Here is a 23,162-nt window from a genome sequence, read left to right on the forward strand (position 1 = left end):
GACCCTTCCCCTCTTCCTCCAATCAAAATCCCTATCCAGAAATCAAATGGAGGAAAAGGAACATTCAGATTTTCATAAGATTTCTCCATGGATAGCTTAGAATATGCACCTCCACAGATAGTCATACATTTCTTAGAAGTCCTCTAGTGATAAACAATATCTCCAAATTTCCTGTCCAAGTCATTTGCCAGTTGTTTTACATCTGTGAGACTTGGATGTAGACTCATTTGCCAGAAGAAACTGTTGCTTCCGGTTGGTTCTACTAAAACCTTCATAACTTTAAATGTTCTGTAAGGTCTTCCTTAATCTTCACTGTTCTGAAGAGAACTACACTAGCTTCTGCAAACCCATCACATTAATGAAGTCCCTCATCCCTAATTTTATCCTGCCAATCCTACTTTGTAGTTTCTCCAAGCCTTTATCATCCTTCCTAAAATGTATTTTGCATTTCAATACAGGCACACTTGGATCTTGTATCAAATATGCTATAAAGCCACTGTCTGATTATTTTGTAAAGCTATTGAAGAATTCTGAATTTGTTAGATTTTATGAATCAGCTTAAAGCCCCTGTAATATTTTCCATTAACACTAGTCAAAGTAAAACTGAAGAAATAATTTTCAAGCCTGTCAATCATTTTATTATTTTTACAGAATCTTAATGTTTATTATCAATTTTCCGTGCCCTTTTTGCTTTAAAGTGATAGGAATTTTATTTATTAAATGACAATGCACATTATTTTTGCTTTCAACGTTTCTCCCATCATCTCCTGAAGTTGAACCCTCCTCATTCAGGTACTGCTCTATGTTTATCCTCTGTATCTTTCCCAAATGGTCATCTTGCATGTAAGAAACCTCACTGCGGATGGAAGCTGGCATTTGGCAAAAGGAACATCCTAATAAAAGTTAATTCTTTTTCACCCAACATTGATCTACAGATATTTCTGGTGGAATGAGGTGTTAGATAACACGTAAGGGCAGAATTCTAAACGACAATCCTCTTCGCAGTCTAAAGCTACTCAACTGAGTTTAAGGTTGTACTGAGTGGGAGGAACCTAATACATACTTGTCAAGTGTCAAATAAGAAGTTATATTTTCCTTGAACCTGTCCTGGAATCAATTATTAATTATTTTCACCTTTAAAAACTTTACAGTCAGGATCCACTACTGGTCTCTGGTGGAATAAGTTAAAGTTGCACACACTTGTCATTTATGCTGTCACTTGGAGCAGTGCCAAATGCTACTCAAACAATTCTGGACACCTGCAGTTAATTTCTTTATAAGGAGCAGTCTGAGTAAAACAAAGGTTTCTACTTTCCTAACACATTGTTCATCTCAATTGTTCAGAAATGATATTTAATTCTAAAATACAGTTGTATTTATTTGCCAAACTTTTACAACCATATTGGGTTGAGCACAGAGATACAAGCAGTCTTCTTTTCAAACTGATGGTGTGCGCAGAATGCTCTGAGTTACTTCAGAGAAGTATAATGCGACACACTTTGCTCGGAAGAAGGAGAGGAAGTATGAGATACATGGTAAGCGGTGCAGGAGCAGAGACACCTGGGGGAATCAGCTGAACAAAACATCAAAGACCATGGAATATAATTGTTATAAAGGGGATATTTGTTGTTCAAAAAGGTGGCAGAGAGTCCAAAACTACTGAATTAAGCTAAATATTTATACAACATTGGTTATACTTCTGCTGGCATATTGTGTTTAGTTCTGGAAGCCACTGTTTGGGATGTCTGTCAAGACTTCAGGGAGGGTGCAGAAGGAATTTGCTGGAATGGTTCCATGAATGATGTACTTCACTAATATCAAGATTGTGGAGAATTTGGTATTACTTTCCTGACATTATAGAATGATAAGGGGAAATTTTTTTGCATTAACTAAATAAGAAAGAAATATACTTGGTATACTAAAATACTTGGTAAGCAGAGAGCCAATAGGACAAGAATGGACATGAGGGAGCATTATTTTTAAGACAGAAAGTTGCTGAGATCTGGAGTACACTTGTGTAAAAGGTTGAAGAAAGTAAATTTAACTGTATTATTCAAAAGGAAATTAGAAATTATTTAAATGGAATATGCATTAGACAATGGGAAAGACCAGGAGGCTGGGAATAATTGGATAGGTCAACAGAAGAACCAATAGAGGAACAATGAGTCTGATGGCCTCCTTTTACTTTACAGTATTCTCTGACTTTAGGAGGCAATTTGCCTATTTACAAATCAAAACTTGTCTATTGCCTTGGTTAAGGATTACCAATACAATGAATTATATGAATCCTGTGTAAATTTAAGTTGTTGAGAATGGTAGCAATGTACAACACAGAAACAGATCCTTCAGTTCGACTCGTCCAGATATCCGAAATTAATCTAGTCCCATTTGCCAGCGTTTAGCCCCTATCCTTCTAAACTCTTTCTATTCATTTACACATCTATATGCCTTTTAAATTTGGTAATTGTACCAGTCTCCACCACTTCCTCTGGCAGCTCATTCCATCCACGCACCACCCTCTGCGTGGAAAAGTTGACCCTTAGGTTCCTTTTAACTCTTTCCACTCTCACCTTAAACCTATGCCGTCGACTTCTGGACTCCCCACCCCAGAGGAAAGACCTTGCCTGTTTATCCTATCCATGCCCCTCATGATTTTATAAACCTCTGTAAGGTCACCCCTCAGCCTCCGATACTCCAGGGAAAATAGCCCTAGTCTATTTAGCCTATCTCCTATAGCTTAAACCTCCAACTCTGGAAACATCCTTGAAATCGTTTCTAAACTCTTTCAAGTCCAAAAACAAATTTCCTATAGCAGGGAGACCAGAATTGAACGCAGTATTCCAAAAATGGCCGAACCAATGTCCTATTAGCTGCAACATGACCTCCCAACTCATATATTCAATGCACCGACCAATAATCAAGCATACCAACTACCTTCTTCACTATCTTATCTACCTGCAACTCCATTTTCAAGGAACTATGTATCTGCACTCCAAGATCTCTTTGTTCAGCAACACTCCCCAGAACCTTCCCACTGAGTATACAAAGCCTCAATGCAAAAGTGGCCTTGCTTTGATAGTAATTGCGCAACTTTGCTCTGAGAAAACAGACAGGAGAGAATGAAAACATTGGGATTGAGTTCTGAAAGAATCGTGGCTGCTTGCCAGAGAGCATAAAAAAGCACAGATACAATGTTCAAGTAGCATTGAAGTGAGTTCTGCAACTTGAGAATTGGTAAGGAGGAAGAATTGCTGTGGTGAGTGTGAACAAACCATGTTGTCACTATCAAAATCATACAACTGCCAAGAACTGGTTGTCTTCCGCCAAGAAGTATTTGCCATCTGTGAAAACATATCCAAAGGCGTTTGAACTGGCAAAAAATATTTTGCTTGGAATTGTTGACCATGGAAGTTTATTCTATTTTTACTCTATTTGATTGATTGCTTATACAAGGTGCCAGTAGAGTTTCCAGCATGCAGCCCATTAAATAAGACATTTTTTAAGGTTGATCAAATACTTCACTTCCTAAAACATAGTTCCTGTGCCAAAACAGTATATGTTAATCAACTTAAGCAATGTAATATACTCTTAGTAAAAGCTAGTTTTATGTTGTATTTTTTATTTCCATTGGTTTACTCTGCATAAATCTGGAAAAAGACCTTCCTGGGCATTAATCCAGACAGGTCAAAATGCAAGGACGTGAACTAATTCATCAAAGCATTCATGAATCAATGAAGCAAATTGCAGATAAACTGTAGCAAGAACACATTGAAAGGCAAGGACCAGAAGGCTGATTAATTTGGCCAAAATGGTTATAAATTAGCTTGTTTAGTTTGTTTGTTAGTATACAAATTAATTATTATAAGACTTTTTAAATTACAAGTGAAGAAATAGCAACAGCTTGCAGTAAAGAATGGAAAGAAGCTTGGTGGAGTCATTACATCCCAGGTCATCTTGCCATATGTCTTTCATTGTTTGTAATTGAATACCCTGTTTTATAATCTTATGATGGTGAGATATGCTAAAACAGTTTGCATGTGACATGATGTATATTTGTCATTTGTTCTCATGAAGTTATCTTCAAGAGTCTAATATATGTTGCTTATGCTACCCTACCACAGTTTTCAAATACACTGAGTTTGGTGTATATCATCATAATGGTTATGAATTCCATGATATTAAGCACCAAAACAAACTAAACAAAAAAAAATCCATCTTAAGTCAAAACCTACCCCAAAGTGCAAGAAATCTTTCTGCACCATTGAGCAAAGATACAGGAGATCATTAGGCTAAAGAGATTTGCAAACAGCAAAACAGTTTCACAGTTTGAGTTGACACAATGCTATTGTGGATTTGGATATAAAAGAAATACTACATGAACTACATTTATTAAGGTTTAGTAAAACAAGACAGAAGAATTACTTGTCTTTGCCTTGTCCAAGGATCAATCAACAAAACAACAATTTATTATTTTTTTGATATCAGCCATAACACTTTTATTTCCATCGTGCCTAGAAGGCAGTTAAATGTTCCAAGACACTTTACAAGAGGATTATTTAACAGAAGAATAAGATCAAGAAGCTGGTCCAAAGAATTAAGTTTAAAGGAGCATTTTAAAAGAGCAGAAGCAGGTAGAGAAGTTAAGGAAGGGTGTGAGGTGTGTGAGTGCTTCACAGCCGCTGGGTGGAACAGTTGAAATCGCAATTATTCCAAAGACCAAAATTGAACAATTGCAGAGTTGCGATATTTGAAGAAATTACTGAGAAAGGGAGTGGACCACAATCAGAGAAACCTAAAAATAAAGAAGACAATTTTAAAATTAGGGCTGTGTTTGACCAGGAGCCGATCTAATGAAACAAGCACAGAATCTTGCGCAAGAGAGCTTGAGCGAGCTGAGATTTGACCTCAAGAATAAGGAGCTGAAAAAGAGGAGAGTGTTTGAAAAGTCAGATTCAGAGATAACAAATACTTGGATGAATATTTCAGGGCGATCTCCTCTACATCAGAGAGATCAAGCGCAAACTCGCTCAGTGAACATCTCTCATCCATACGCACTCACCAACCTCACTATCCTGTGGCCATCCACTTCAGCTCCCCTTTCCACGCCCCAAAGAACATAGCCATTCTGGGCCATCCTCTACTTCCTACACAAGGCCACCTGCAAACTGGAGGAGGAATATCTCATCTTCCACTTCCGGAGCCTACAACCACACTGCATGAACATTGAACTCACCAGTTTTCAAATCTGCGCCCCTGCCCTCCTTCCCAGATCCAACCCTCCGACTCACATCCGCCTCTTGACCTATTTTATCTGTCCATCTTCCTTCTCACCTATCCGCTCCAACATTCCCACTGACCTCCTACCATTGCCCACTTATCGCCTACCTTTCCGCTAGCCCGACCCACCCACCCTTCATTTATCTCTCAAACCCCTTCCCCCTTCCCAGTCCTAAAGAAGGGTCCTGCCCTAAACATCGACCCTCCTGCTTCTGAGATGCTGCTTGACCTGATGTGCCTCTTCTAGCACCATGCTTTATCAATTCTGAATATTTCAGAGTAAATTTGCTGAAGTAGGATAGAATTGAATGATATTACAGAGGCCTAAATGGTTTTAGTGATGGCATAGATTTTTGGTTGTGAGTTTATTAACTACTAAGTTTGAGAACAGACCTGGTCTAACCTCAGACGAAATGCCAGGGAGATGAATAAATGGGAAACAGAGTTTATGGTGGGTGTTTTTAATGAAGATAATCCAAAATCTCATGGGCTGAACAAGACCACCATGCTGAAAACCTCTCACCTTGAGCTGTAAGCGTTTGTTAACAGTATCTTATTCACAATTCTGTCTTTTCATGGATGATGTTGGGATGGGTGTTAAGATTTCAGCAATCCTGTCACATTTACAGTCTCCTTTTGTATGTGTGTGTCATTGCTTGTACCACATTTATCAGAATAAGGTCTACTGTGTCCGTGTAGAATTATTCCTTGGCTTCCTTGTTGGAGTCCACCATAGGAGAAAGTGAGGACTGCAGATGCTGGAGATCAGAGCTGAAAATGTGTTGCTGGAAAAGCGCAGCAGGTCAGGCAGCAGGAAAATCGATGTTTCGGGCATGAGCCCTTCTTCAGCCCATCGATTCTCAGAGTCCTCCATAGCCCATTATATGGAGGACTATTGTAAACAGTCATCTGTAAATGCTGAATGCTCAGATTATGAAGGACCGTTCTGTTTCTGATATTCCCCACACATGTTCATTTGAACTTTAACCAATGAATTCAGTTACAGCAGATGATATGAGCCAATAGAGAAGCATAGATACTGAGGAGGACAGAAACTGTGCTGAACGTTAGGGAAAGAGCTGCACTCCCTCAAACAGGGTTCTAACATGGTCTGATGTCAGGACAGGTAGCCTGCGTGACTTGAATCCTGTACCCTTAGAAGCTGCTCCTTTTGTTTCCCTGCCACAGTATCCACTGTGGATGGCTATTTATGGATGGCAGTGGTTGGCCCAGAGTGCCAATATGCTTCGAATATGGCACCGGCAGCAGAAATCTCAGGAGGTACCAGCAGTGGTGAGTGTTTCTGCTGCTAGAGAGTGCAAGATAGCACAAGCATGGCATCTTGTGGTCATGTTACATAAGTAATAAGGTGAGCAAAGTAAATTCTGTTATCCAACTCACTGGAACTCACAAAGAGAAACCCTCTATGAATTGATAAAAATCTGCCCATCATCTTAGAATTTATCAATATTTAGTCCGAGGAAATTAATGCTCATCAAATATAGAATAGCAGTGTGATGATTCAGACAGTGAAGTTTGTTTTAAGTGTAGTTCACGAGAAGTGAAGCACACTGCTGAGCATGATCCAAAATATGCATCTTTTTTGTCTTTCTCTTTTGGAATATATGAGTTACCCAATGGAGAATTGATGGGCTGAGGTAGTTTTGATCCAGTTTATTTTAATTGAGAGTGTGGTGTTGGAAAAGCACAGCAGGTCAGGCAGCATCCAAGGAGCTGGAATTCCTGATGAAAGGCTTTTGCCCGAAACATCGATTCTCCTGCTCCTCGGATGCTGCCTGATCTGCTGTGCTTTTCCGGCACCACACTCTCGACTTTAATCTCCAGCATCTGCAGTCCTCACTTTCTCCTAGTCCTTTTTATTTTAGCCAATCAACCTGTTTTTGATTGGGTTCTGACAAGTTTGATTCTCCTTGGTGCATCCAAAGTAAGCATTTAATTTCTTTCCACCTTGCTGTTAGTGTTTCGATAGGCAAGAGCGCAAACATTGATTGCACATCAAAATCTCAGATGGACAAAATAACAGAACGTAATGATAAAAATAAAAAAATCATTGAGCTCACCACAAGCCATGTCACAAGACATCGGCTAATATATAATAATTTAATTAAGATTTTTGAATTGATGATTACAAGGCACTATAAATATCTTTCTTCTTTTGGTAAAAACATGTTAATATCATAAATTAATCTAATAACTTCTCCTTTAATGATCATGGATCTTGAATATTGTCTATAAACTTTACAGAATCACAGAGCAGAATGTTCTGGCTTTGCAGAATGCCTTGTTCACCTGCCCAAAAGGTGCTAAGAATACCAAGGTGAGTCTTCAGAGATAGGCCTGCCATATTTTCTTCCAATCAGGCAGTTTAGTGGTGGGTCTTCCTCTGAGATCAAATACCTAGGGGGCAGGGGTCCTGTTCTGAGAGAGGTGCCAGACAGTCAGCTGATGGTAGCTCAGGTACTTGGCCAAATGAAGGCCATGACTGCTGCCAGAAAGATACTCAGGACAACATAGACCATGGTGTCAAGCTTTGTGGGGCTGGGGATTATAGAGTAAGGTGGTAAGGGAAGTAGGGGCAATGAGGAGGTATGCCCCTCAATATGCAGCCCTCGTTCCTATTTACAGCTGTATGTTATGGCACAAATTAGTACTAAGACTATTCTACCATAAGATATAGGAGCAGAATTATGCCATTTGGCCCATTGAGTCTTCTGTACCATTCAATCATGATTGATATGTTTCTCAGTCCCATTCTCCTGCCTTCTCCCTGTAACTGGGCAGTACGGTAGCACAGTGGTTAGCACTGCTTCCTCACAGTGCCAGAGACCCGGGTTCAATTCCAACCTCAGGCAACTATCTGTTTGGAGTTTGCACATTCTCCCCGTGTCTGCGTGGGTTTGCTCCGGTTTCTCCCACAGTCCAAAAATGTACAGGTTAGGTGAATTAGCCATGCTAAATTGTCCGTAGTGTTAGGTGAAGGTGTGAGTGTAGAGGAATGGGTCTGGGTGGTTTGGTCTTCGGAGGGTCGGTGTGGATTTGTTGGGCCAAAGGGCCTGTTTCCACACTGTAAGTAATCTAATCTAATCAAATTCTTGATCCTCTTTCTCATCAAGAACCTATTCAATGATGTGGCCTCCATAGTGTTCTGCAACAATGAGTTCCACAGGTTCATCATGCTCTGACTGAAATAAGTGCCCATTATCTCAATTCTAAAGGGTTATCTCTTCAATTTGAGGTTGTGCCCACATGTCTAACTCTCTCCACTCATGAAACATCTTCTCCACATCCACTCTATCCAAGCCTCCCAGTATTCTGTAAGTTTCAGTGATATCCCCATCCTTCTAAACTCCATTGAGTCCAAATCTCAATGTCTTTCATCCCTGGGATCATTCTTGTGAAACAATTCTGGACACCCTCCATTGCCTGTACATTCTTCCTTAGATACAGGCCCAAAACTGCTCACAATATTCCAATTATGGTTGGATCTTATATTCAGACCCTCTCGAAATGAATGCTAGCATTACATTAGCCTTGCTGACTGAGAATTAAACCTGCATGTTAACCTTAAGACAATCCAATACCAGGACTCCTAAGACCATTTGTCTTTCAGATTTCTCTAGCCTTTCACCATTTACAAAATTGTCTTCACCTCTATTCTTCCTACCAAAGTATATAACCTTACAATTTCCCACATCATATTCCATCTGCCATTTTCTTTGCCTACTCCCCTGACCTGTCCAAGTCTTTTTGCAGCCTCCCCATTTCCTCAACACTACCTGTCTTTCCACCTGTGTGTCATCTGCAAGCTTAGTAACAATGCCCTAGGCTCTTCTGTTCAGTTGTTAACATATAACATGATTAGTTAAGCTCTTAAAACTGACCCCTGCGGACCTCCACTAGTTATTGGCTGCCATCTTGAAAAATATTTTGTCTCTACTCTCTGCCTTCTGCTAGTCAGCCAGTCATCTACCCACGTCAATATCTCGGCCCAAATACTCTTGTCTTATTTCGCAGCCTTTTGTGCGACACCTTGTCAAAGGTCTTCTCGTAATCCAAATGGATCACATCCGCTGAATCTCATGACCTCCTCAAAGAATTCTAACATATTTGTCAGGCATTGAAAGATCTAACTAACCTCCCACCTGTACCCCTTTACCAAAATGAGTTGAATCGACTGCCCCTCATCTTTTTTCTGTTAGAGCTGAGATATTTGCAACCTGGATGGGAATAGACCCTTAAGTCATCATTAATTAACCACTTAAGGGCTTAATTGGCAGCAGGCTGAGAAGGCCAAACCTGGGCCTCACCCCCAAAGCAAATATCTGCAACCAATTTTGTTGCTTATTCAAAGCATAGCAACTTCACAAAACCATTGTTAATTCAAACAGGTTGAACAACTAATATGACAAGAGTTGCACAACATCTGTGCTGATCAAGTTGTTTTAGCATGGTGAAACTGGTACTTACAGTTCTGCAGTCCAATAATGTATTGGAAAAGGTGATTTTCAATTTTTATGTTAATACTATAAATCTTTTGGATGAATGGTGCAGTGCTTTCACATAAAACATATTTTGTGGCAATGAACCTCAGCATTTTAGCAATGTGCACATATCAGAATTTTAGAATTACTTTTAATCAACCTGTTCAGAAATGTTATGACACATCTCTGGATAGATATAATATGAACACATCATCTGGCTTCAAATTAATCATGCTATCACAGTGCCATGGATCATGAAAAACATCATTTTATACTCTGGTGTCAACAATACAAAGTATGCTAATTAGAACACATTCACTGGGGGCCTAAATAATTTGCTTGCTATAATAAGGTGTGCATCATAATGAATGTCCCATAACAAGGCATAGAATGTAACATGAAGAAGTCAGTAACAAAGGTCCAGCAACCTAATGAGGAAGAAAATGTTATGATACTTGTTTGGTGAAGGCTGGGCATGTGGTAAAATGTGTTAAGTGTCACTAGCAGAGTTATTAGGGACACTTAAGTGCCTGCTGGATGTGCACATGGACAGCTGTGAATTGGGGGGTGCGTAGGTAATATTATTTTATTTTACATTAGGATTAATCCTAAGCACAACATTGTAAGCTGAAGGGCTTATTCTGTGCTGTACTTTTCTATATTTATGTTCTATGTTCTAATTATTCTTAATCCTATATAGACAATGTCAACAATCATGTGTTGATAAACCATTCATGCAAATATTGTCAATGAAGGGAAAATATATTGGAAAAAAATGATTGGTGGATAGTGAATTAGCAAATCTTTTGAAGTGTTGATTAATCACACACAATATTTTCACTTGATTCACTGCTACTCTCTCTCATCTTTGACATTAGCTGATTTTTCACTTCACTGTCATATAAACAAAAAAAAAAGCCCAAATGATTATTTCCTTGCTGGAATTTTAATGGTCTCACATAAATAAAATTAAACATTTACGAATTCTTATAACATGGAATTAGGCTTATTGCTTTTCATTTTAATCCAACATGAATCTATCAGCGTTTGTGAGATTCTTAATGTTTCACCACTGTTTTGATGATTGTCACATCCTGAGCAGAAATGATACCCGAATTTAGAAGGTTAAGGGGTTACCTGATCAAAGTCTTCAAGATATTAACAGGAAATGACTATTTCCACTCTTTGGCGATTTTAGACCAAATGGGCATAGTCTGAGAATTAGGACAGACCATTCAGGAGAGATGTTTGGAAGCATGTCTGTACACAAAGGGTGATAAAAAACCCTCTTCCACAAACAGCAGTGGATGTTGGGTCAGTTGTTAATTTTAAATCTGAGATATATCTTTTTTTTTTCCTTATGCAAAGATGTTAAGGGACATATGCCAAAAGCAGGTATATGGAATTAGGCCACAGATAGCCATGATCCCATCAAATGGCAGACAAGGCTTAAGGAGCTGAATGGTCTACTCCTGTTGCTTTGTTCCATTCCTTTTCATGTCTAAACTCAGTAACATCAGCTTTTGAGGCTTTTCTTTGTGTGTTGGATTCATGAAATATTTGCAGTCATGTCTTCACAACATTTAACATAACCATTCTATTTTTACAAATTTTATTCCTTTCTCTATTCTCACCCAAATGCATTCACTAGAAAACATCTTCATGGGCTTAAGCCGCTATCGAGTAGTTGGCTCAACTTGCCATTATTCAAGTGTAAACCATGAAAGTAAGTGCTGTTTGAGCAATTAGGACATCACAGCGGCTTTTGCTTTCACCTAACATCTGCATATACATGTTGCTAGCACTGGCCACATCTGAGGAATGAAAACTCTGGGCACTTTCCACCTTCATTTGCTTGTGCTATTGAAGGGAAATTGCGCGCTTTTTCTGTTTCCCTGGTTGAGAACAAAAGATGAGTGCAGGTTCCAAATTGGGAGCCTTAGTCATCTGCATGACTTAGTACTCCCTGGATACATTTGCTGAACTATTGGCAGAAGAACTGGAGACTATCTGAATGTGAACAGAATTTCACGTGTCTACTTTTACCTTATGAAACATGAGGCACAAAAAAATCAAATTTGAAACCTTCTGCTGATAATTCACTACATATGGTTCATGCAGCAATTTCTCTAGATCCTTTCTGTTTTCTTAAGAATTCATAAAATTTACCTTCTTTTCTCTCAAGAAAGCCTTATGATTGGGTCCTTATTGTTCTTGGTGAATTAGCTCATGACATTTGAATTGGAGTAACATATAGCCATATGCCAAAAATAAGTAATTGTGGTCAACTAAAGTGATTGTTTAGAGGGGATCTGATTCACCAGCTCATAACAAAGTCCATATTGGGATGGGTATACACTGGATCAACAGAAAACCTCCAAGGTCATATGATTCACTTGGTCTAGTGACTTCCTAATTTTGCCACAGATATCTTTGATTTTGGCCATAATAGGCTGCAAGGTTCCGTTTAGTAGAGTGAGAAAAAAACTAAAAAATAGAGTGGTGGAGGAGTCCAATATGACTCTTCCAAAATCGTCAGGAGTGAAAAATTGTGTTCATGCAATAATCTGAACAACCCCAAGACATTCTTGAGTGATTTTCAGCCCAGGTAGTGCTTTCAAATTATATCAATTGTTGCACTGTATAACAGTCAACAGACATACTACATATTCTGCACTCTTCATAATACAAGGCAAATTTCCAGTTATTAGTGGCAGCTATGAAGCATGGGAGGGAGTCTCAATCAGAGAAATGGGTTTTGAGGAGCCAGTTGTGAATGTAAACAGAAAAATCATGGAGACTATAAACAGTGATGGCTAACAGGTGTTAGTGCTGAACGTACATTGGTGTTCATGTGTTTCTATTTCTCTTATTTGCATTAATATTAATGTGCAGCAGAAACTTGCCACTCAACACCAAAAATCAAAAGGGTTAATTCATGATTACATAATTATGAATCCTCAAACTGTAAAATACTGTTCTACAATTAAGAATGCTTTTGCAGTTACAGAGACCTGGTCAAACTGGGGAGAATTAGAAGAAAGAGGCTCAATGAATGTGCAAATGACAAACTGGTTAAACATTTACTTTGTGCAAATAAGGGGTTGGACTTTAATTCCAATGTTGTAAAACTCATTTTGTTTGGATTATTATGGAATCCTGGACTTTTTACAAGACAAGAGCAAATTTGGCCCATTATATACATGTAAGGGAAACTCACGTGTGTCATCTTTCATTTGAGGCATAATTCCTTTGTCTTTAGGTGCTTACCCAATTGCTTTTGAAAGCCTTGATTCCTACATGTTCCTTCAGATCTTAGGCTGTGTATTCAGATCCTAACCACTTGATTTCCTACCAGAAAGTTTAAACATTCTGTTTTTTATTTGCTCAATTTGTCCTGATGCTCTTCTTTCAACAATGGAGAGGCAGTGGAACAATGGTGATGTCACCAGATTAGCAATCCAGAACCCCAGGCACAAGGTCCAGGAACATGACTTGAATCCTACCATAGCAGATGGTGAAATTTGAATTTAATAAAACAAGCAGACCTAATGGTGATGATTAAACCATTGTTGATTGTCATGAAAAACCCATCTTGTTCACAAATTTCCTTGAGGGAAGGAGACCTCCCATTCTGCAATTGATGTGGCCTACACATGACTCTGGACCCAAAGCAATATGGTTGACTCTTAACTGTCAGATAGAAAATAAATGTAGCCTAGTAAACGATACTCACATCCCTGTGAAGTTTTTTTTAAATATATCCTTTGCAAATCTATTGATAAACTACTAACTTTAAGGATAACTAGTCTTTTTAATTCCTCTCTTTGTCAATTTTTAACTCATTCTCTATCTCAATCACATTCCTTTCCATTTTAGCAATATAGTGCCTTTCACAGCAAAGACAGATGTGTCATAGAGTCATAGAGGTGCACATCATGGAAATAGACCCTTTGGTCCAACCTGTCCATGCTGACCAGATATCCCAACCCAATCTAGTCCCACCTGCCAGCATCCGGCCCATATCCCTCCAAACCCTTCCTATTCATATACCCATCCAAATGCCTCTTAAATGTTGCCATTTTACCAGCCTCCACCACATTCTCTGGCATTTCATTCCATACACATACCACCCTCTGAGTGAAAAAGTTGCCATCTAGGTCTCTTTTATATCTTTCCCCTCTCACCCTAAACCTATGCCCACTAGTTCTGGACTCCGTGACCCCAGGGAAAAGACTTTGCCTACTTACCCTATCCATGCCCTTCATAAGTTTGTAAAACTCTATAAGGTCATCCCTCAGCCTCCAGGGAAAACAGCCCCAGCCTGTTCAGCCTCTCCCTATCGCTCAAATCCTCCAACCCTGGTAACATCCTTGTAAATCTTTTCTGAACCCTTTCAAGTTTCACAACATCTTTCCGATAGGAAGGAGACCAGAATTGTATGCAATATTCCAACAGTAGCCTGTACAGCCACAACACGACCTCCCAACTCCTGTACTCAATACTCTGACCAATAAAGGAAAGCATACCAAAAGCCTTCTTCACTACCCTATCTACCTGTGACTCCACTTTCAAGGAGCTATGAACCTGCACTCCAAGGTCTCTTTGTCCAAGGACCTTACCATTAAGTGTATAAGTCCTGCTAAGATTTGCTTTCCCAAAATGCAGCACCTCACATTTATCTAAATTAAACTCCATCTGCCACTTCTCAGCCCATTGGCCCATCTGATCAATGAGATCTAACCTTGCTAATCAGTCTCCCATGGGGAACCTTGTCGAACACCTAACTGAAGTTCATATAGATCACATCTACCGCTCTGACCTTATCAATCTTCTTTGTTAAAATTCCTAAATACATCTCTGACTCATGCATAAATTGTTTTAACTTGATAATTTACCCCATTCCTTGTGTTACTAACATTTGATGACTTATGTGCTTATTGAATACTTCTGGATTTCTTTTCTCTTCCAATATGCTTTCTTTGTCTTTGATTGCTTTTTTTCTTCCGCTTTGAACTTGTTATTGTCACATGTTTCGAATTTATATTGTCAACTTGACATCTGACGTATGCTTTTTTTTCTATCTATTTTGTTATTCAGGATGCTTTGCTTCTGTTGTCCTACATTTCTCCTTGTCGGAATGTACCTTGACTATGCATACCAAACCAGAACATTTCCTCTCCAACACAATCCATTGTCCTGTTAAAATAAAATACCTGCCATTCTTTGATTCCAATTCATCTGTGCTCGTTGAATTGAAATCAATCTTCTTCCAATGTAACGCATTTACATCAGATTGATCACATGATCGTAAGACATAGGAGCAGAAGTGGGCCATTCAGCCTATAGACATTCAGTGAAATCATGGCTGCACAGATAATCTTCAATTCCACTCCTGCCTTTCCCTCATAACCCTTTATTTCCTTACTGATTAAAAATCTGTCTATCTCAATCTTGAATGTACTTAGCGACCCAAATTCTAGAGCCCTCGGTGGTAAAAAAAATCCACAAATTCTCTCCTCTTTGAGAGAAGAAATTCTTCCTCATCACTGTCTTCAATGAGCAATTTGTTATTCTGAGATTGAGCCCTTCAGTCCTAGTCTCTCCCACAAGGAGAAACAATCTTTCAGCATTTAACTGTCAAAACCTCTCAGAAGTTTTTGTTTCAATGAGGTCTCCTCTCATTCGTCTAAACTCCAATTATTACAGGCCTAACCTACTCAATCTCTCCTCATCTTCTCAATAATGGATCAGCCTAGTAGACTTCCTCTAGACAGTCTCCAATGCCAAGATATTTTTCCTTTAAAAAGGAGGTATTCGCAGTATTCCATTTGTTGTTAGACTAGTGCCTTGCCTATTTTTGCATGACTTCCCTACTTTTATACTCCATTTCCTTTGAAATAAAGGCCAATATTTCATCTGTTTTTCCTATTGCATGCTGACCTTGTATGCTAACTTTTTGAGATTGATGCATAAGTATTGCCAAATCCTTCTGGGTTATAGCTTACCATAATCTTTCTCTATTTAAATGATATTCAGTCCCCTATGCATTTTGCCAAAGTGCATAACCTCATAGTTTTTCACATTATGTTGTATCTGCGAAGTTTTTATCCATTCACTTAACCTGTCTCTATCCGTCTGTAGATTCTTCATGTCATCCTCACCATTAAGTAGCCTAACTTGTAGTAGCTGATCAAATGCCCCATAAAAATTGAAATATGTTACATCTACTGCTTCCCTTCTATCTGTCCTACTCCTTGGTCTTTCACATAGTTGAAATAAATGCTATGATATTATAATTACTGGTCATAAAAGTCCCACTACTAATATTTGATCCATTTAAATCATTTCATTCCCAGAACCAGATCCATAATGCTTCCTTCAGAGTTTGGCTGGAAGCATATAGAGTCATAGAGATGTACGGCACAGAAACAGACCCTTCAGTCCAACTCGTCCATGCTGACCAGATGTCCTAACCCAATCTAGTTCCACCTGTCAGCACCGGGCCCATATATCCATCCAGATGCCTTTTAAATGCTGCAATTATACTAGCCTCCACCGTTTTCTCTGGCAGCCCATTCCACACACAGAAACACACCACCCTCTGCATGAAAAAGTTAACCCTTCGGTCTCTTTTATAACTTTCCCCTTTCACCTTAAACCTATGCTCCCTAGTTCTGGACTCCCCCAGCACAGGGAAAAGACCTTGTCTATTTACCCTATCCATGCCCCTCATGATTCTATAAACCTCTATAAGGTCACTCCTCAGCTCCAGGGAAAACAGCCCTAGCCTATTCAACCTCTCCCTAAAATCCTCTCACCCTGGCAACATCCTGGTAAATCTTTTCAAGTTTCTTTTCTGAACCCTTTCAAGTTTCACAACATCCTTCCGATAGGAAGGAGACCAGAATTGCATGCAATATTCCAAAAGTGGCCTAACCAATGTCCTGTATAACTGCAAAATGACCTCCCAACTCCTATACTCAATACTCTGACCAATAAGGAAAGCATACCAAACGCCTTCTTCACTATCCTATCTACTTGCGACTTTACTTTCAAGGAGCTATGAACTTGCACTCCAAGGTCTCTTTGTTCAGCAACACTCCCTCGGATCTTACCAATAAATGTATAAATTCTGTTAAGATTTGCTTTCCCGAAATGTGGCACCTCACATTTATCTAAATTATGATGTGATCAAGAAAATTATCCTGACACACGACAGAATTTTTTTTTAGATTTGCATCTATTACTATCCCAATCTACATTAAGGTAATTGAAGATCCCTTTATCACTACACAATGATATTTGCACTTTCCTGCAAAGTCCTTGCAGATTTGTTCCTCTATCATTCCCACTCATTGGTGGCATGTAGAATGCATCCAGTAGTGTAATGGTGTTTCTATTGGTTCCTTACTCTGATGAGATAGATACAAACATTAAGCCCTCCAAGATTTCCACTCTCTCTCTTTCTCTCTCTCTCTCTCTGTAATATAATAATATTCATCTGAAAAGTGATCAGCACTCATCCCTATTTCTTTATTTTCCAAAGCTCTCCAGAATATCTTTCCTGTTTTGAGTCTGGACTCTGGTATCATTGTGATGTCACATTTCAATGTGATTCTTTATACCTGGAGCTCACCAATTTTATGTACAATGTTTCATATGGTTACAGATATGCACTGAAAGGTTAATTTAGGTTTTATTGCATGCCCCCACTCCCTGTAAAGACACTGTTGAAAACTATATCTTTGAATATTCACAGTCTTAGTTTGATCCTACCTAATACATTTTTTATTTTTTACTTTCGTGCTATATGCTGCATATTGTTTAAACTTCCTACCTATACATGTTGGTTCCCATTCTCCTAACAATTTTGTTAACGCCATCTCCAAAAGCATTAGCAAATCATGTTATGAGGACATTGGTCTGAGCTATGTTTAGGTGCAAGTACTACACAAACTTCAACGAAAGAAGTGATACAATAATAACCGAACTACAACTGTCTAAAAGTTGATGTTATGATTTCAATTACATGGGGAGAAAGTTTAGAAGGTCAGGTAACATTCAGCCTTGCTGCAACAAAGAAACTGGCATTTACCATGGCCAGCATTTTGCCTTTGGCAATGCATTATAAAGTCACTTCGCCAGGGTCACCAACACCACCTCATTTATATTGAAACAAGGTTGCTTTTCACGACTGACCATGATGTAAACATTCCATCAGTGTGAGAAAAGCTGGCAACTTCAGAAGCAATAGTTGGATTTTGCTCATGGCTACACAAGAGGTGAGAAAGACAAAAGGGCTTGTAGCCTGCATCACCAGCCACTGTCAATCAGTCACATGTCTGGGACCATGCCAGATTAATTTATCTCCATTTTGCCTTAGCAACAGGCAACTATTTACCTACTTACTTGAGATTTAGCGCTGTTTCTTATTTGTATTCTTCAACTGAGTCGACATTTACCACACTAGTTTGCAGTTTATTCTAACGGGTTCAAATTCCCATGGTGAACTTAGATTGCGGATCCAATTGCCTGAGACCTGTGGTGAATTGTAATCCATCTAATTTAAATTGCAGGAACATTTCACAGTAATGGAAAGCTGGAAAAGAAACTGTATTTAGATTAACCAGGACTCTTCCTAAGAACCTTATCTATACTTTGGAAAGGCAACTGACCAGTAGCAAAGGAAAACATTACCTAACCAGCCAGGACTGGTTAGTCAGTGAGCTGCCAGAAAGCGTTACTGCTATCCATAGGTGTTGCTCCCAGTAACTTCAAAGACAGTAATGGAAACTCCAGGTGATGATGCACCACTTAACATTAAATGTCTGTATCAGTTATGATGTTGTAAATTAAATGTAACATTATATTACTCAGTTTTGAAGATTTTGTTAATAGGTTTCCATGTTTATAACCAGATTGTATGCTTAATGTTTCAGTCTAATCATTATGTGGATTCTTTGAGGACACAACAGTGTTCTTTTTCAGCTTTGTCAGTTCATGACTGTGAAAACAAGCTATCAATGAAAAACATTTGTGGCATTTTCCCCTCCCTGTAGTGGGCGGCACGGTGGCCCAGTGGTTAGCACTGCTGCCTCACAGCGCCTGTAGACCCGGGTTCAATTCCCGACTCAGGCGACTGACTGTGTGGAGTTTGCACATTCTCCCCGTGTCTGCGTGGGTTTCCTCCGGGTGCTCCGGTTTCCTCCCACAGTCCAAAGATGTGTGGGTCAGGTGAATTGGCCATGGGTGGGTTGCGCTTCGGCGGGTCGGTGTGGACTTGTTGGGCCGAAGGGCCTGTTTCCACACTGTAAGTAATCTAATCTAATCTAATAATGATAAAGATAATGAGATGGGCAAAGAATTGGATGAATTTGTCCGAGGAAGGAACTTATCCCCTTCTCGCCAACTTGGCAATTGAGTTGTGAGTAAGTCCACAGTGACTTTAAGACTCGCCATCAAATATTGCCATTAAGTTGTCAACAAATGGCCATTTAAGGGCTTCAACCCATCATCTCCTTGATCACCGGCTTTCATAGCTCATTTCCCAATTGAGAAACCAAGGCAACCTGCCTGCCATTTATTGTGTAGTTGGGCTCCAATTGCACCAACCTGGGGCAATTGAAGACAGGAATTTTGGACAAGTGTGTAGCCTTTGAAAACTAATATGTTTCTGACCTTGCTGAGCCTATTCTCCCTGTAAACAAAACCTGTCATACTAATTGTTTTGTTGTCTTCTCTTGCACCTCCTGATGCCTGATCCATGAGTGGTATTGGCAACAGTCCTTAAAAATGGTTGCATCACCACTTCAGATGAAGAGTGGCTCATTATCCATTACACGAAGAATTGAGAAATCAATAAAAATGAGATGAAAAAATGTTGATGCTTAAAAAGTGTTATAAATGCTTCTGCAAAGTCTTGTTTAATTGCTGGATGCATCTATAGTTTCTTTAAAATACCTTTCATTGCACTATTAATCACCAGATCAAAAATGTTTTTCAATAATTGCAAGAGTATATTTTTGAGGATCTTTCTTAGATTGTATTCATTCTAATATGTATTTTTTTCAGTCAAATTATATATTTTGTTATTACTATTGCAAATTAACAAAAAAGATAACATAGGAATGAATAATTCACTGATACTTCTACCTCTTGAAAATTACATAATGTATATTCGCACAATAGAAATGTCAGAGCAATATGAAGCTTGGCATAAATAAAAGCGCAGTTTGTTTGACTTCAAAGAAAATGAAAATCAGGAAAGATCTATTTTGCGCAGTTGGATCAGCATCCCCATCCTACAGTTTTAGCTGAAATCAAAATTATTCTTATGGACATTTCTCTTGTAGTTATTAACCTCTGTCGCTCTACTTATACTGGAGAATTTTCAGATTTTGAGAAAGCAATCTGAATTAACCAACAAATGTCAAACTGAACTTATAAGAATGAGACAGAAGGAAGAATTATTCCACAGCATTGAATCATTAAATTTATATTTTACAATCAACTATGTGGACCCTTTTACAGTACTATTAATATCTATTCACCTTCTGCTAAATATCAGATTATGTATAGTTCCCCCTTTAAAATATCGACAAGTTAAAGATCCATAGAATACCTTTTACATCACAATAACAAACTCTTCACTTCCATCAAGTTTCTTGATTGTCCCAAACAATCATGTTGGACAGAAGATAGGGCTAGAACATTTACATCTGCATTTTCAAAAGGTAGCTTTGAGAATAATTATTAATAACAAGTGAATCAATGTATCATGACCCCAAAGAAGGCACAGATTTATGTTTCATAAATTCATCATGATAGCTTCTGAATTGGGCACTTACTCATTATAAAAACCATCGAAAACTGAAATTTATCTCTGCGTAATAAAATTCTGAGCCTAATACTTTCCTTTATTTCATTTGTTAAATAAATCTTTCAGAATATTTAGTAATTCTTCCTGAAGTATTATTAATCATTGCAACACAACCTGTAATTATTTAGATTTGAAATAGATGCAATGCAAAACACTCAAATTCACAAATGTCACAATTATGAAGTTTCCGAAAATAAATACTTTAGGATGAAATATTTTTGGTGTTTTCTTCATGATTATACTTCAAAGATTCATAATTATGGTACTGTTCAATCACACTTTGTTTGAGTGACCTGCTCAGAAATGTACATTTTAAACATTATGCGAACTTGAGTAAACTTAGGCAGTAGAATAAAGGCAATTGTTCCATTCAGCGCGAGTAACACTGCCATGTTTGAAATCAAAATTTATAAAACACCATGCAGAAAATGTATGAATAATTGAAACGTTTCCAACAGATCAACTTTTCATCTCTCTGGTGCCTATGGCAAAGGGATAAAGATCATGACGATTTAACACAATCCATTCCTCTTAAAGTCATGATGCAAATTGGAGAAAGTAACAGAATTGTTCATTTCTTGCTCTTCGTAACAATCAGCAGTTAACAAATGCACACAGGAAATTCCTAAGTCAGCGTAAGTACAGAGCTGCAGCTATATCCAATAAACTTCATCACATGAACAGTTTCTCACTGAAGCTGTAAATTTACTCAACAAACCTACTACTGTACATCGAAGGTAAAATATATATTTTTTAACTGGTCAATTTTTGATGCTTAATTTTCATATGAAAAAGTGAGTAGACTTGTTTATTCTTTTCGATACGTCAAACAGAATGGGAATACTTCTTGAAGGGTTCTTCGGAATATGTAACACAAACCATATACGTGAGAGGAGTGGCGGAAGTGGCAGGAAGTATGTGAATTCCTAGTTTTTTTTATTTTTATGTAACAAGATTTGATATATTCTGACACGTTGCACCCAAAGTCTGGGCATAATACAAAATCATGGTGATGAAGTTTTAAAACCAGTTTCTGATGTTTAGGAATTCTTTTGTGAATCTATTATGTGCAAAACAAAACTTCTATCGCACATTTTTCAGAGCACATAGAGAGAAAAGAATGTCATGACGTGTAAAACAACACAAGTACAGCTTCAGATGCCCCTTCTCGGTATATAGCACAAATTATTTAATAGATAAAGATCAGCAGCATATATGGCAGCAGCAAGAATATTAATTTGTCAACCTGATAGTCCTAAGTATTAAAATAATGTTTTGTAAACATTATAAACTCCGGGGTGTTGGGGGGTGGGGGCGGTGTTGGAATAGAACAATAGATTTAAAGTCAAATGCACTAAACTTCTCCACAAAAGCAGTTTCTACAGTTGGAGAGAAAGAAAAAAAATCACAAAGCTCTTTTTATTCTCACCAGATGATGACTGCTTTTAAGCTACTAGTGCAGTACTCATCCTTTCACGAGATAGTCACTCAAGGGTTACTAGAAGCAGTAATTAAGCAGAATAACACAAGCTCTTCCCCTGATAGAATACAGCAATGCTCCATATAGTCATAAATGGCATTCTGTGAAAATGCACAAGTTTGTCAGAGTCTCCCTTAGCATAGCAATCTAGTAAATAAAGTATCCTTACCTTTATCAACTAGAACTGACACAGCCTTGGTGATGGGGAATAATCCTGATATTGTTACCAAAGCTAAAATAAACTCAGACATTGCGACAAATGAAGGCTGTGACTGCCTCGCTGCACACTCAGTAAGTCAGCAGAGAACCAGTGTCGAGCTGCGTAATCTAGAAATGTCAAAGGAAATTCTTCTGCTAAATGAGCCGATCTCCCTCCTCTGCTTTCAGCAGAATTTGTAGGTGTATGTGTGCAGTGTGTGTCTTGACTTTTCAATGCAGTGTACGTCTGGTCTTACATCACAAGAGGGCAGTGAGTGATGCTAGAGGATGGAATTTCACTGATTAATCATGGAATCTACCATACAACTGCTCCGTATCGACACCGTTCAGATTCATTGCCTGGTGTGAGACGTTTAACAAACAAGGAATGCATAGTTACGCATTGGGGACAATATAGATCTCTATTTCCTTTATTTTACTTCTTTTAACAAAGCAGTGCTGCATTGTATATTGTGCATTTAAAGTCATCCCAAAACAAATACTGTAATGCCTGCAAGTCATGTTGTGCTAAATAACTGACCTGCATAGTGGCAGAACTTAGTCTTTGTCTAGGGTGAAGACTATTTTTCTTCATAATCATTCTCCAGAGAATCCCTGATCATGCAGTTGTTCCTTATTAAAATGGAACCAATTACCATACCCGGCAGCAATTTTTATTTTTCTTCTGTAGTTTTTCTGCTCTTTATGCACTAATTTTATAGTGTTGTTAAAATAATATTAAGATATGTTAACTCCATTTTGTCCATCATTGCTGTTTAAATCATTAAAAGGTGAGCATCACATTTCCATTAATTGCCTCTGT

At 38.4% G+C, this 23,162-nt stretch overlaps 1 protein-coding gene across 1 annotated transcript in view; it reads right to left on the reverse strand.

Moving 5' to 3' along the window:
* Nucleotides 1–22,468, reverse strand: part of LOC122551725 (low-density lipoprotein receptor-related protein 1-like) — a 1,892,490-nt gene extending 1,870,022 nt beyond the window's left edge. The window contains exon 1 of the mRNA XM_043694091.1: nt 22,311–22,468. Within this exon, the coding sequence (XP_043550026.1) occupies nt 22,311–22,392 (82 nt within the window). The 5' untranslated portion in view covers nt 22,393–22,468. The remainder of the gene's footprint in view (nt 1–22,310) is intronic.
* Nucleotides 22,469–23,162: the final 694 nt, after the last annotated feature.

The sequence above is a fragment of the Chiloscyllium plagiosum genome, chromosome 7 (assembly GCF_004010195.1).
Source record: "Chiloscyllium plagiosum isolate BGI_BamShark_2017 chromosome 7, ASM401019v2, whole genome shotgun sequence".
NCBI classification, from domain to species: Eukaryota; Metazoa; Chordata; class Chondrichthyes; order Orectolobiformes; family Hemiscylliidae; genus Chiloscyllium; species Chiloscyllium plagiosum.